This window comes from Ciona intestinalis, chromosome 8 (genome assembly GCF_000224145.3).
Source record: "Ciona intestinalis chromosome 8, KH, whole genome shotgun sequence".
NCBI lineage: Eukaryota > Metazoa > Chordata > Ascidiacea > Phlebobranchia > Cionidae > Ciona > Ciona intestinalis.
This window is the reverse complement of record NC_020173.2, coordinates 65423-77669: the sequence shown is the minus strand read 5'-3', so window position 1 is coordinate 77669 and position 12247 is coordinate 65423. Positions and strand designations below refer to the sequence as shown.

General features: G+C 31.8%; 2 protein-coding genes across 2 annotated transcripts in view; both read left to right on the top strand.

Annotated features, from left to right (window-relative positions):
* The window catches only part of LOC104265931, a 48976-nt gene extending 48339 nt beyond the window's left edge, over window positions 1-637 (top strand). Inside the window, exon 123 of the mRNA XM_026835483.1 lies at window positions 590-637. Coding sequence (XP_026691284.1) covers window positions 590-637 — 48 coding nt within the window. The remainder of the gene's footprint in view (window positions 1-589) is intronic.
* A 61-nt stretch (window positions 638-698) lies between these two features.
* The window catches only part of LOC100177600, a 13164-nt gene continuing 1615 nt past the window's right edge, over window positions 699-12247 (top strand). The window contains exons 1-31 of the mRNA XM_018812958.2: window positions 699-863; window positions 1081-1227; window positions 1621-1733; window positions 1911-2130; window positions 2212-2354; window positions 2416-2591; window positions 2801-3007; window positions 3073-3203; window positions 3548-3616; window positions 3679-3797; window positions 3893-4062; window positions 4335-4526; window positions 4584-4714; window positions 5005-5163; window positions 5220-5434; window positions 5762-5980; window positions 6199-6288; window positions 6833-6953; window positions 7135-7277; window positions 7410-7608; window positions 7670-7755; window positions 7903-8113; window positions 8185-8217; window positions 8471-8586; window positions 8640-8724; window positions 9522-9682; window positions 9739-9871; window positions 10059-10223; window positions 10335-10445; window positions 10687-10781; window positions 10852-10962. Of these exons, the coding sequence (XP_018668503.1) occupies window positions 1083-1227; window positions 1621-1733; window positions 1911-2130; window positions 2212-2354; window positions 2416-2591; window positions 2801-3007; window positions 3073-3203; window positions 3548-3616; window positions 3679-3797; window positions 3893-4062; window positions 4335-4526; window positions 4584-4714; window positions 5005-5163; window positions 5220-5434; window positions 5762-5980; window positions 6199-6288; window positions 6833-6953; window positions 7135-7277; window positions 7410-7608; window positions 7670-7755; window positions 7903-8113; window positions 8185-8217; window positions 8471-8586; window positions 8640-8724; window positions 9522-9682; window positions 9739-9871; window positions 10059-10223; window positions 10335-10445; window positions 10687-10781; window positions 10852-10962 (4269 nt within the window). The 5' untranslated portion in view covers window positions 699-863; window positions 1081-1082. The remainder of the gene's footprint in view (window positions 864-1080; window positions 1228-1620; window positions 1734-1910; window positions 2131-2211; window positions 2355-2415; window positions 2592-2800; window positions 3008-3072; window positions 3204-3547; window positions 3617-3678; window positions 3798-3892; window positions 4063-4334; window positions 4527-4583; window positions 4715-5004; window positions 5164-5219; window positions 5435-5761; window positions 5981-6198; window positions 6289-6832; window positions 6954-7134; window positions 7278-7409; window positions 7609-7669; window positions 7756-7902; window positions 8114-8184; window positions 8218-8470; window positions 8587-8639; window positions 8725-9521; window positions 9683-9738; window positions 9872-10058; window positions 10224-10334; window positions 10446-10686; window positions 10782-10851; window positions 10963-12247) is intronic.

Genomic DNA, 12247 nt, shown 5'->3' with positions numbered 1-12247 from the left:
CAGCTATAATGACTGGGGAGGTACTATAACTATCACAATTTAAGTTGATACATCCCTTTTTACAAATGACAAACAAAAGCTACTAACAATGTCATTTCTGTTTTCTACTTGTGATGGCAATCAAGAACAACATGTGTTAGTATATTAGATACTGTAAACTAGCCTTTCTTAAACTGGGGTAACTCGTATTTAGAGGGTAAACAGGCTACCAATCGAAATCCATATCCGTTATTAGGACAGAAAAAAATTGTGCCAATTGTACTAGACATTAAACTACTCATTGCCGAAAAGCAAGCGCATCTGTCACATTAAATATAACTGATGTAATTAGTTGTTTTCGCTTTTTAATAAATGAGTGCCACATTATATATTGGGGGTAAGTCTGATAAGCACCAAACACTGTAATGAGTACAGAACCATTGTTTGAAATATGGCTTTGTCTTGTAAACAAAATTTAAAAAACTTTGGTGCTGTCCTAAATATATTGGTTCAATGTGATGAGGTAGTGTACTAATGTTTGATTATACAAGCTTTAAAATGTGGTCATTTGCATCATAAATTAGGTATATGTTAAACAATTGGATTTTAGTTAAAAGATGATGAAAATTCAGACGTGCGGAAAAAGTCTTCCAAATAATAACAATAAGAACAACTGTTTGCCAACAAAGGATCTAAATGCCCACCCCATTAACATTTTTTCATTTTGTTTTCAGGAAAAGTCAATTGGACTGGATTACATGCTCAAGCAATACATAATATTATTTTAAATTTAAATTTAAACAAAGAGGATTATTTAAGAAACCAAACCAGGAGGTTCCAAAGTGTTTTACGAAGATCACAGTATGCTCACCTGATCAACATAGGTTGGTGATTTATGGCTTATCTGGTCTATTTAACAACTAAAATAATATTTGTTGATAATAATGCTAAAAGAATGGGCGAAATATTAATAACACACTTATGCCAAAGATGTTCTAGAATCTCGGGCCTCATAAATTACCGAAGACAGTTATTATAAACTGTTAGTTTTTAAATAAACCTAATACCCGAACACACTAAAGATGCTTTTTCCCATTTCAGAAATGTCACAGATTCAATATTTTGAATCATATGCTGATGTATCAGACACTATTACTGCTCATTTTGTGATTCAACTTAAGAATGATACTTCTCCTGATGATCTAAATTTGGTTAACTTAAATATTTACTTGGCTCAACAAGATATAAGTAAGTTCTTATTAGAAAAATGTTAAAACATTTTTTTTGTAAATTTGTAAACTTATTCCTGACCTGATGTAACAGTTTAGTGCTGTGATTTTTTATTTTATGATTTTTTTCATATCTATATTTGGTATTCAGACAATTTAAATGTTAATATAAGAAATTAGTTTAAGACTAGTAGTACATGCGGTTAGGGATGAAGATAGGGGTTAAGTACTAGAAAAGCTTTAAATTAAGGAACTACCCAATCTATAATGGTAACTAAGCATTTAAATAAGAAATCAAAGTCAGTACATAAAAAAAACATTATAATGTAGATTTTTTAGAAAATAAATATAAATACAAAGGTATGAAAAAGTTAAAATGTTGTTCAATGAGTTAATTAAGTATGTGATCAAGGACCATATTCCACGACTACTTTCCGTGTGGGAGAAGTGAGAAGATTTTATGGATCAGCTTTGCTGGCTGCTAGTGCTGATGCTGTTATTTCTGAATTTTCCGTTTTATTTGATGTAAGTACAATTTAATTCATTTGAAAATACAATATTCTTATTTTAAAATGTGTTTTCTTAACTTTTTCTTTTATTATTGATTAAAAGTTAGATTCCAGTCATCTTCATCAGGGCAGGCTTCCTGTACATTGCAGATGTATTATGCGGCAGGTCAAAGTTTACATATTCCTATTTCAGATGACAAAGATTTTGCAAATCTACAACAAATTATACCAAACTTCCGTGGTCAACTTAAAAATTCAGCCCGCACTTCAAAATGGATCAAGACCAGTTACGTTTGAAGTTATCATGTCAAATTATGATGTTATATTTCCTAAAGACCTGCAAAATCAATTAAATGCAATTAATGCTGCATTAGCAGATAGTGTTATTGGTAATAACACAGTTAATATTTACTGTAAGTATAAAAAGTATTAGAATTTGTACTTTCTTTTAATTATAAAATTTAAATTCTAACCAAATAAAACTAAATTTTCAGTTGATCTTCCACCACTTCCAATATTTATTGAATTGAACGGTGAAATCTCTTACACTGGTGTTTCAAATATATTTCTTGACTTCATTATAAAGGATAACAATCAAACATATTTCATTAGAGAAAAAGACCAAATTCAAACGCAGGTACCATTTCAAACTTCCCATTTTTTGTAACTGCAAAACTGTAATCTGCTCTTTATTTCAGCTTAACACAGTGTTTAGAGATTCCAATGTGCCTGCACTAGTTAATGTTCAATATTTTGCACCATATCTGTCTAATGGATTAACTGCACACTTTATTATTTCAACTCAACTTCAATATGGTGAATCTGTACGAAGTGTTCTTCAGCAATTTAATAACTGGCAGTTAAATTCTAAACAGTAAGTAACAGCAGAAATTGTAATAATATTAAATGTAAAACATCTAGGATTTTAAGTCTGTTGTGTATAATCATCTTTTCACACATTATCTTTTTTATCCTCACTGTCACTGCCATTTACTTTTTGTGGTCTGTCTTAATCTGCTTATCTGAGTAAATGATATATTTTATTACACTCTAGTTATTATCAATTTGTTATTAATATTACAGAATTATCCCTGAGAGCGTTTACATCCCAACCTCTCGTCAACTTCTTGGGGAATTTTTCGTCAAAAACATTTCTGAAGTACAAGGACAAGAGCTGGTGAAGCTTCCGATGAACAACACTACATTTACACGATTTGCTTCTTCATTGCTACATTTGTTTAATGAAAATTTTAAAAATCAAAGTCGAATTGTTTCACTAAATGTGACAAAGTATGTTTTATTTATATTTAAGGATTTTTTGTTATGTTTTTTTTTCACATCAACTTTTGTTTCAGTGCATTTCAAACATTAAATGAAAAAGTTAAAGTTTACATTCATTTGACGCTTGGTGTAAATGATAAAAATGATCCGATCAACATGACAAATGACTTCAGAAGAGTTCTTCAAGCTCATCCAAATTTAACAGGTTACTACCAACATGTGGTATTAAACTTGAAGCTTGGCACTGTTATCATTGTTAACTTTTGTGACCTTGCACACTTGATAATTACCCTAACTACGTCTACGTCGTTAGCCAAATTGCCAGTAACACATAATATAGGTTACCCACTAAGTTGCAACTTGCTAGCATATATAGCGGAACAACAAGTGTATGAAGCCACTGGTGCACATTAGAAAATTCATGCTATACCTTTGGGTTGCTCCACTTCATTAAAAACTTTAACCGATCGTTATCATTTATAGTGAAATAAAATCTTTGTTGTATGTAGTTTATCTAAAAAACAATAAAAAATATTGTATTATCACCAGGTCCAATTATAGTTGATCCAACAAATGCAAACATAACTGTATATCTTGCCCCACCTCCCAAACCTGTTGGTAAGTTTACTTGTTTTAAAAAATGATTTTGTAAACAATTAATATATAACTTTGTACACCAGTCACATTTACGGGTTCCATCACATTCCCACTCGTTCCACCAACAACCCATGTCATATCTGCTTCAATTGACAACTCAAGCTCAAGTTTTCTGGAACAAGTTAATAGTTGCACAACTATGGTAAGAAATATATTTCAAAACTGGTTCTCTACATTGCCCGAGTTTGGCTCATGCTCTTTGTTTTACAATAGTAACGTCATATTTTAATATAACAGCTAACAAGATCATTAAGTGCATTTGAAAGTATTTATAAAATACAAGTGGAAACTCAATATTTTGCACCATATGGTTTGCAAGGACTTACTGCTCACTTTAAAATAGAAACAACAAACAATGACACTGAATTCTTAAAACAAATATTAGTTGATTCTGCAGTAGGAAATGGGTGAGTAGTTGTTGCATGAATCATCATGTAGTTTTTTTCTCAGGTAAACAAACATGTATGCCAAAATGGGTCAGCGGTACCTTAGTTGGTGAATGCTATTTAATTTTTTATCAAAGAAAAAAAATTGTTTTTTATATTTTATTGATGTTCTAAAAACATAATAAGGTTGCATGTTTTTTTTTAATTCATGCATCAAGCTTACCTGTTATTAGTATATGCAGTTTCAATATAGAGAAAATACTTTATGTTGTTTTAACGTACATACATGACAGGTATCTGCCAAATTCTGTGATTGTTCCATCTGAAAGAAATTTTTACTTCGAATCAAATATTGAAGGATTGAATGAAACGGAAACTGGGCAGTTATTAGACAATGGTAGTAGGTTTTATGACAAAGTAGGAAGAGCAGTTAGTGAAAAACTTTTGTTTGAACTCCAGTTCCTCAGCTCATTGGTGATAGACAGGTATTGGTGAGTGACATTCACTTTGTGTTCAAGTAACAATATATTTTTCTTGTTTAGATTTGAGATCAGTAATGGTGGCATTTTAAGGATGGTTGCAAATGTAACAATGAACTCAAATCTTCATTATGATCCATTTCAATTGACACAGTTTGTTCGAAACATGATGAACAATCTGTACCCAATATCAGGTTGTTCAGCCTAATTTTTGTAACATTGCTCTTATTTTATTTATTTTTTTGGTGTCTGTATTCTTAATGCTTAGTAGAAATTGGTTCAACACAACGGTTACCAAGGAGTTTTTTAAATTTTCAGTTATAAATCGATAAATTTTAAAAGATAATAAGCAGTATTAGTCCATCACACATGGTGCACTAAAGAACACTTTTTGATATGGGTATGAACTGGTTCACAAAGTTCTCCACCTTGTGGGAAAAAATAAGCGACATTCCTATATATACTAATACTTAATATATCTCAGTTGACTTAAGTGAAAATGAAGAACAATCTTTGGAGTCGAATACATCACATGTTGTTCGACGTAGACAGATTGAAACTGGGGATATGGCATCCTTTATAATCAGCCTAAACAGTACAGATTTAAACATCACAACTTATGTGTTTCCAATAATTCCTCCAGGTATGGACTATTATATCTATAGAATTAACTTTTTAACACCTTGTTCATCATACCAGAATACACCGTGTTTATTGGACGTTTACCTTTTAATGGACCAACCACAGCAGAAAGGAACAACTTGCCAAAACTGAGCGACAGTAATATTAAAACACAGCTTAGCGAGTTTTTCAATCTAGCAATTCCTGAACAATTGGTATCAGTCCCACCAACAAAGGCAGAAGCTCAATATTTTCAACTTGGTGTCTCTCCAAAAGTCATTCTGCATTTTAGGGTATTCATGTTTGAGAAATTAAGTTGTGTCTAACTAGTAGTACTTATTTTATAAGGCTTGGCACTGCCGCCATTTTTGGATGTATGAGTGTTATAACAAGGCACTTAACTGCACTTTCTTCAACTCAATACTTCTTTCTGGATATTAAGTTGTCAGCCAAACAGAGAAAAATCCTTAAAGTATTTATGTTACAAAGTTAAAGTTAAATAGGCCGAAACTTGTAAGTGGGCATTAGTTATATGAAACAAAATACATGTGTTATAAAGTCAGCCATTGTTCTACCACTGGTATAAAAACTATTAATAAACCATTTTTATACATTACTAGCTCACCTACCCAGTTGATCAAGACATTGAACCAATTCTCATTAAATTGAGAAAATGGCCTTTGCTGTCATGGCAACCAACCACAGTCAGCATTGTCAACAAATCTTTGATCGACCTTGGCCCGCATCTTACACGAGATTTCATTGGCGAAGTTGATGTGATTAATCCAGCAGATAATTCCCTCACAACTGCCCAAGATAGTGAATACTTTGTTGATTTGGTGAGAATTATTCTAAATTTTTAGGATTGAACTTCAATTTAAGGCTGACTATGCCCAATTCAATACCTGTTTTAACTGATGGAATATTTCATAACATAAGTAAATATATTGATGGTTGTGAGTACTGATTAATATGTGGGAAGTATTAAAACGTATATATTTAGTACCTTATTATTTTAGAAGTAGATAACATTTTAAAACCACATTTTACATATCAGTTTACAAGCGCCATTAATGTGAATGAAACAAAAGTTACTGCATCATTTTCCAAATTTGAAACACTTTACAACAGCACTGTTCGTGCAAAGGTAGGTTAATGAATTGTGTTAGAGTTGATCAACATCAGTCATTGGGCACCTATGGCAGATTTGTTAGCGCATCTGCCTCTAACTCGCAATTTACAGGTTTAAGGCTCATACTGCTACCATAGTTGTCATGTGTGTCGTTGGGCAAGACACACGGCAATTGCTCCAACCCAGGAGTTTCTTATGATATAAATTTAAACTGTCATGTATAAATTACAAAATGATAAAAATCTCCAGAAATAAAAACCCAACAAGATACATTTGTGGTAACTTGTAAGTAGGTATAAGATGTATAAAACATAACACTCCTTTTAAAATAACTGTCATAGCCCCACCACGTGAGAATATGTAAGTTACATTCTTTCATTTATATTTAAGTTGCAATTGAAACATCTTGTTTACTAAAGATGTTACAGTTAATCTGGGCTATTCTAATTAGCATAAAACTTAAATTCTGGACAATGAAAGGATGTACAATACAAAGCATTTTTTTCAACATGGAAATAAATGTGTATTGATAAATGTTTATTCTTCCCTTATTATCTAGGTGTGGATTTCAAGTCTTCCTGGGTTTGATCTCACACCAAGAAGTCTAACTAATGATGTGAGAATCTTTAGAGAAACACATCCAAGATATTTATTAAATAAAACTTCTCTGATAGTGAAACGTAAGTAAAATTTTTCAATTTAAAAAAGTTAACTGATATACTGAATTTATGAGGTTGATAATTATTCCCATGTTTATTTTAAATGTAAGAGTGTTGTAACAACTGTTGCCTTGCTGTCCATCTTCTTTTTATTTAAAATGATTTTTGTGAATAAAGAGTAAATAAGTTTACAATATTCCAGCACGCCCCCCTCCAGAAGTGATGACTCCACCCCAAGATAAAATCCTGGTTGGTTACGTGGTTTTAAAAGAAGCAGTAATTTCTGATGTCATCGATCTTTACCCAACCATTGATGAATTAGTTTTCAATACATACAGCCAAAAGGTAAAACTTACCTTCCATAGCTGATGTTAAATGAAGCTACATATGTACAGTGTGTTTTAATGACTGTTGCTTTGCTGTTAGTTTTTATCAACAGAATCTTAGTGTTTGAGGAGATCATGTTATGTTTATCAGGTTATGAATTGGATTGCAACATCATTGGAAAATAAGACATATCAACATGTGGTTGAATACTTCCAACATTTACCTAACCAGTCATTACTTGCTCATGTAAAACTTACACAACCACATGATGATAATACAACTGCTGCACAGATAGAGAAAATGTTGAATCTAAATACAACGAATAATATAGAAAGTTTTAAGCTTGGAGGTAATACATTTTTTTTATTTTATACTTTAAGTTACATTTGATTTAAATGCTTGTTTTATAGAACCTCGTACATTTGTTGGATCATTGGATTTTTTTATGAACACTTCTGTTACAACAAATAAAACACAGAACGATTTAGTGGATTTGGTTTGTATAAATTTTTAATATTTTTACAAACTCTTTTATCCTTTAGCCATAAAAACTGCTATGTTACAATTACATCGAATTTTTTAAAAATGCATATTACCAACAATGTTGTTACGAATTTTTCAGCTAAATATGTGTTTGTTTTAGCTTGATAGCATTCTGCCTGGTACCTTGCATTTTGTGAAAATGGAAAGAACTATCAACAACTCAATGCGAATTAACTTTACATTGACTTCCAATCCCAATGTACCAAGTCTTGCTCACAACTTACAAAGAGATGGAAGAAAAGAATTAAAAAAAATAACTTCAAACATAAAAAAAGAATTAAAAATATTACCAGATTCATTAATAGTAAGAGGTAAAGTATCAATGTGTTGAGTTGATTGTGGAAAATTGAATTGTTTAATAATCTCATTCAATTTTTTGCAGTGCCCGGACCATTTATTAGTTCAAATACAGCGAGTAAGTTCTAATGTTGTATATAAGTACTTCAATGTTTTCTTGAAATGTAATGTTTTAAAAATTTATTATTTTCTGTGTAGAAGTATAGTATAAGCTACAACATTGTGGATTGGGGGTTGGTGGTATTGACTTAGAAACTATGGATGTTAGAATATAGTGGTATGGGTAACGGTTTAAGAATTCTTGTGCTTGAATGTGTGGCTTTCAATTAACATGATTTATTTGCAAAATAATGTTGTTTATTGATTTACAGAGACAATGATTGGTTCATTTGTTATCAGTAATCTTACGTTATCTGAAGTTATTGATATGTGGATGAACAAAAGCTCGCAAACTGCAAACCAACACCTGTCCATTTACCTACCAATGGTATATTTGCTGATATATTTTCTAGGTGATATTTATTAATGTTTTTTTTTTAGTTTTTCCAACTTAGTTTTCCTCTTTCTGTGGATTATTTTGAACCAACAAACAGCTCATCTCTTAAAGTTCAATTCTCAATAACAGGTAATGAACTATTTTAACCACCAACAGAATACATTTAAGGTTTAAAGAGCTTTTATGTAAGCTTTTCTTCCCAATTATCTGGTAATCTGATTTAAATAATTCATAAGTTGCAACATACTGTCAGTCAACTGTTGACTTTACCAGCCGTATTTTTACCCAAAACTCCTTCCTTCATGTTTATTCAAGAATAGGGACTGTTGTTTTCTTGTTAATTTATGTTTCTTAACTATGATGAGTTGTTGTGTTGTTGTTGTTTTATCTTTGTTATTGTAATCAAAGCATGCATAGATTTATTATTTAAAAAAATTGTTTTACTTATTTAAACAGTATTATTCTATCTCTGGCCTTGCCTTCATCTTATTAGTTCTGTCCGGCGCCGTGGCATAGTGGTTAGCGCGCCTGCCTTCAACCCAGAGGTAATGTGTTTAAGGCTTGACGCTGCTACCATTATGGGCGTATGTGTCCTTGGGCAAGACACTTAACTGCAATTGCTCCAACCCAGTGGTCACTAATGGGTTGTCCAAATTATCAGCCATAAAAAAAAATAAAAAATTCCTCCCAAAAGACAATTATCCACTAAGTGACATACATGGTAACTCGTAAGCTGACACGAGGTGTTAAACCCGTGTGATAACAACTGTCATTTTCCGGCCACACGAGGATAAATTAAGTTACATTCATTCAATTATATTTATATTTTGCACAATATATCAAATTTGATTTTATATACAGTATATATATATTTTTTTTTTTATTCATCGGAGATGTTTTATACTCATCAACTTTATGTTTTAAAGTGCCGTGGAAAACATCAGTTGAAGCTGCATACTCCATGTTCAACAATGCAAGCAGTTCAACAAACACAAGTATGGACAATTTAAAATTGCATGTCACAAGATCTTTTGCTGCTCATATAGAAGCCACAACTAATAATACTTCACCAGAAACAATACAGGATGTATGTGTTTATATTTAATAGTTTTTGCAAAAACAATTCATAATTGATTTTTTTAGATTAACTCAGCTTTGGAGAACACAGCTGTTGCTTCCTCTTTCCCAATCGGGGAACAACCTAATATAAAATATTGGAACACGGAAATTAATCAACTAAATCAACATTTTTTGAAACCAAATTCAAGTGAAGGGGGTAACGGATGGTTGTGTTATATTGTGACAAAATGCCTCACCATTACTAAAATAGAAAAAGTTTCATGTTAGAGCATGTTTGTCTTTGTGCAAGATTCTTTGCAACAATAGCTCCAATAGATTTAAATTGTGAATAAATAAGTGACCACTATTATTAACAACAACAAAAAAGATTTTTTGTAATTTAGATGGAACTTGGGATAGAAGAAATATAAAAAAAACAATTCAATTTAAACTTAACATGTCTCCTAATCAACAATCTTCACCTGAAATTCTCTACAATATTCTCTATGAAAATCTGGTGGCGAATTCATCCCTGGACTTCTTCAATCTTTCCACTTTACGAGTTTATGGTAAATTTCGCAAGATTTATTTTTACCTTCTATATAATTTTAAATAAGCATGTTGTGTATAAGTTTTATTAAGAGATATATGAGGTTTATTTCAATAAAATATTGTTTTAGTTCCTCCACCACAAGTGTCAATTCAAGCATCCACCAACCTACAAGTGTCAACACAAGCAGCAACTTTGCCACAGCCAACAACTACAATACCAGTAACAACCCAGTCAGCAGGTATGTTAAGTGGACACTGGTGTAGTAGAATGGTTAGAGCACTATTTTCTTGACTGGAAGTTACTAGACTAATAGCTTATGGTATGAAGACACCTATCCATGATAAAAAGTGTCAGAACTGGCCGTCGTGAGAATAATACACGATTATCCTTCTAGACTTTATTACTGTTGTTATCTGTTTTTAATTGACCAGTTTAAATTGTTCATTTTTATAAACTAACGATTTATTTCTTTATTGCAGATGCAGTTTACGATGCTGTGGTTTATGTGCAATTGCAAAATAGGGAAGCATCGAATGACACATTCAAAAATATAACTGGAGAAGTTTTGGATGCTGTGAGTTTTAAATTAAAACAATTTCTTTACTTGTGTTTTAGTTTCAATTCTCATTTCCTTGTATGTTTAGATGAAAAGAGCTTTTACAGAATCTAACCGAACATACTATGTGTATGGAGATGGTGCTGATTATGAAGTGTCACCAGAGGAAAAAGATGATGAAGAATCGGTTTTATTAAGGGTATGGGTTTTTATAATAATAATAATTTTTAATTTGTCTCTTCGATTACGGTAGCAAAGAATAAAAAACGTTTTAAACGAAAAAACAGGACATAGCATCAAAACAACAGCTGTTGAAACACGCTTGCATTTCAAAGCATATTTACATTTAGTTGGAAGAAAATAAGCGTGGTCGCCACACCTAGTGGACAAACAAGCTATTTATTTAATTAAGATAAACTTCCAACACAAACAAAAGTGTGCATAAAGACATGACCTGTACAATGGGGAGAGTTGACTTTAAAGAGGATTGAATCTAAAATTTGGCCCTGATGGAAAAACAACAACCCTCTCAAAAAATTTCACCAATAGTTCACTGTAAACAGTTTTGGGAGCAAACTTGTATATTGCAGAAGGTGTGCATTACTGTAATACACGAGAAGTTAAATATACAACCAAATATGAGAAAAATAGGTAAAAAGAAAGATATGTAAATGATGCAGCAATGTTAATCAATGTCTTGTGGATAAAGTGCTATGTTGATGTGATGTTGTTTGGTGAAGGTCCATGCAGGGCTCCCAGCTAAAGATGTTTGATCTTTTCTATCTCCATTTTCTGCAACTTAAAGAAAATATTTTGGCAGTAACTTAGAAAATATATCAGTATATTTAAATGAATAAATAAATAAGAAGATAATAATAAAAAGCGCATATAAAGAGAAGTAAATAATACAGCTGGGATTTTTGAGTGAATGTAAGAAAATAAAAATGTGGAATATTCAACAATAACCATGCAATACTTAAATTTAAACTTTTTAATACATTAATATACAGTGATCAGAATTACAGTGTTCACACAGCAACCAAAACCTGAGATACAGCAAAATGTGATGTACATATGTGTAAAAAAAGGAATATAGGGGAGACCGGGGATGGTTCGGACGTTTTTTTGAAAATTGCTAATAATTTTTTTTATATGCATCACATGAATTTAAATGTTAGTTTGTTGTAAAGGGTGATCCTTTGCCGGAAAAGGGTAGGAGAGTCGCATGCCAAAGAAAACTAGAAATACATGAAAAAGGTCAAATTCCGAAGGCTCTCAAGTGTCTGGTGTTGCCCCGGTACCGGGGTAACATCGGACATGACCGGGGTCACCTCGGACAGTATACGTTTTTTGGTTTTATTCGACACCGTTGGTAAAAACGACAAACGAAATAATAATGAATCATCTAATATATAAATCGACTAGGCTAAGCTGGTACTTAAGCGCATATTAAAACAGGAAAGGTTGATGAGAAATCTTAATCC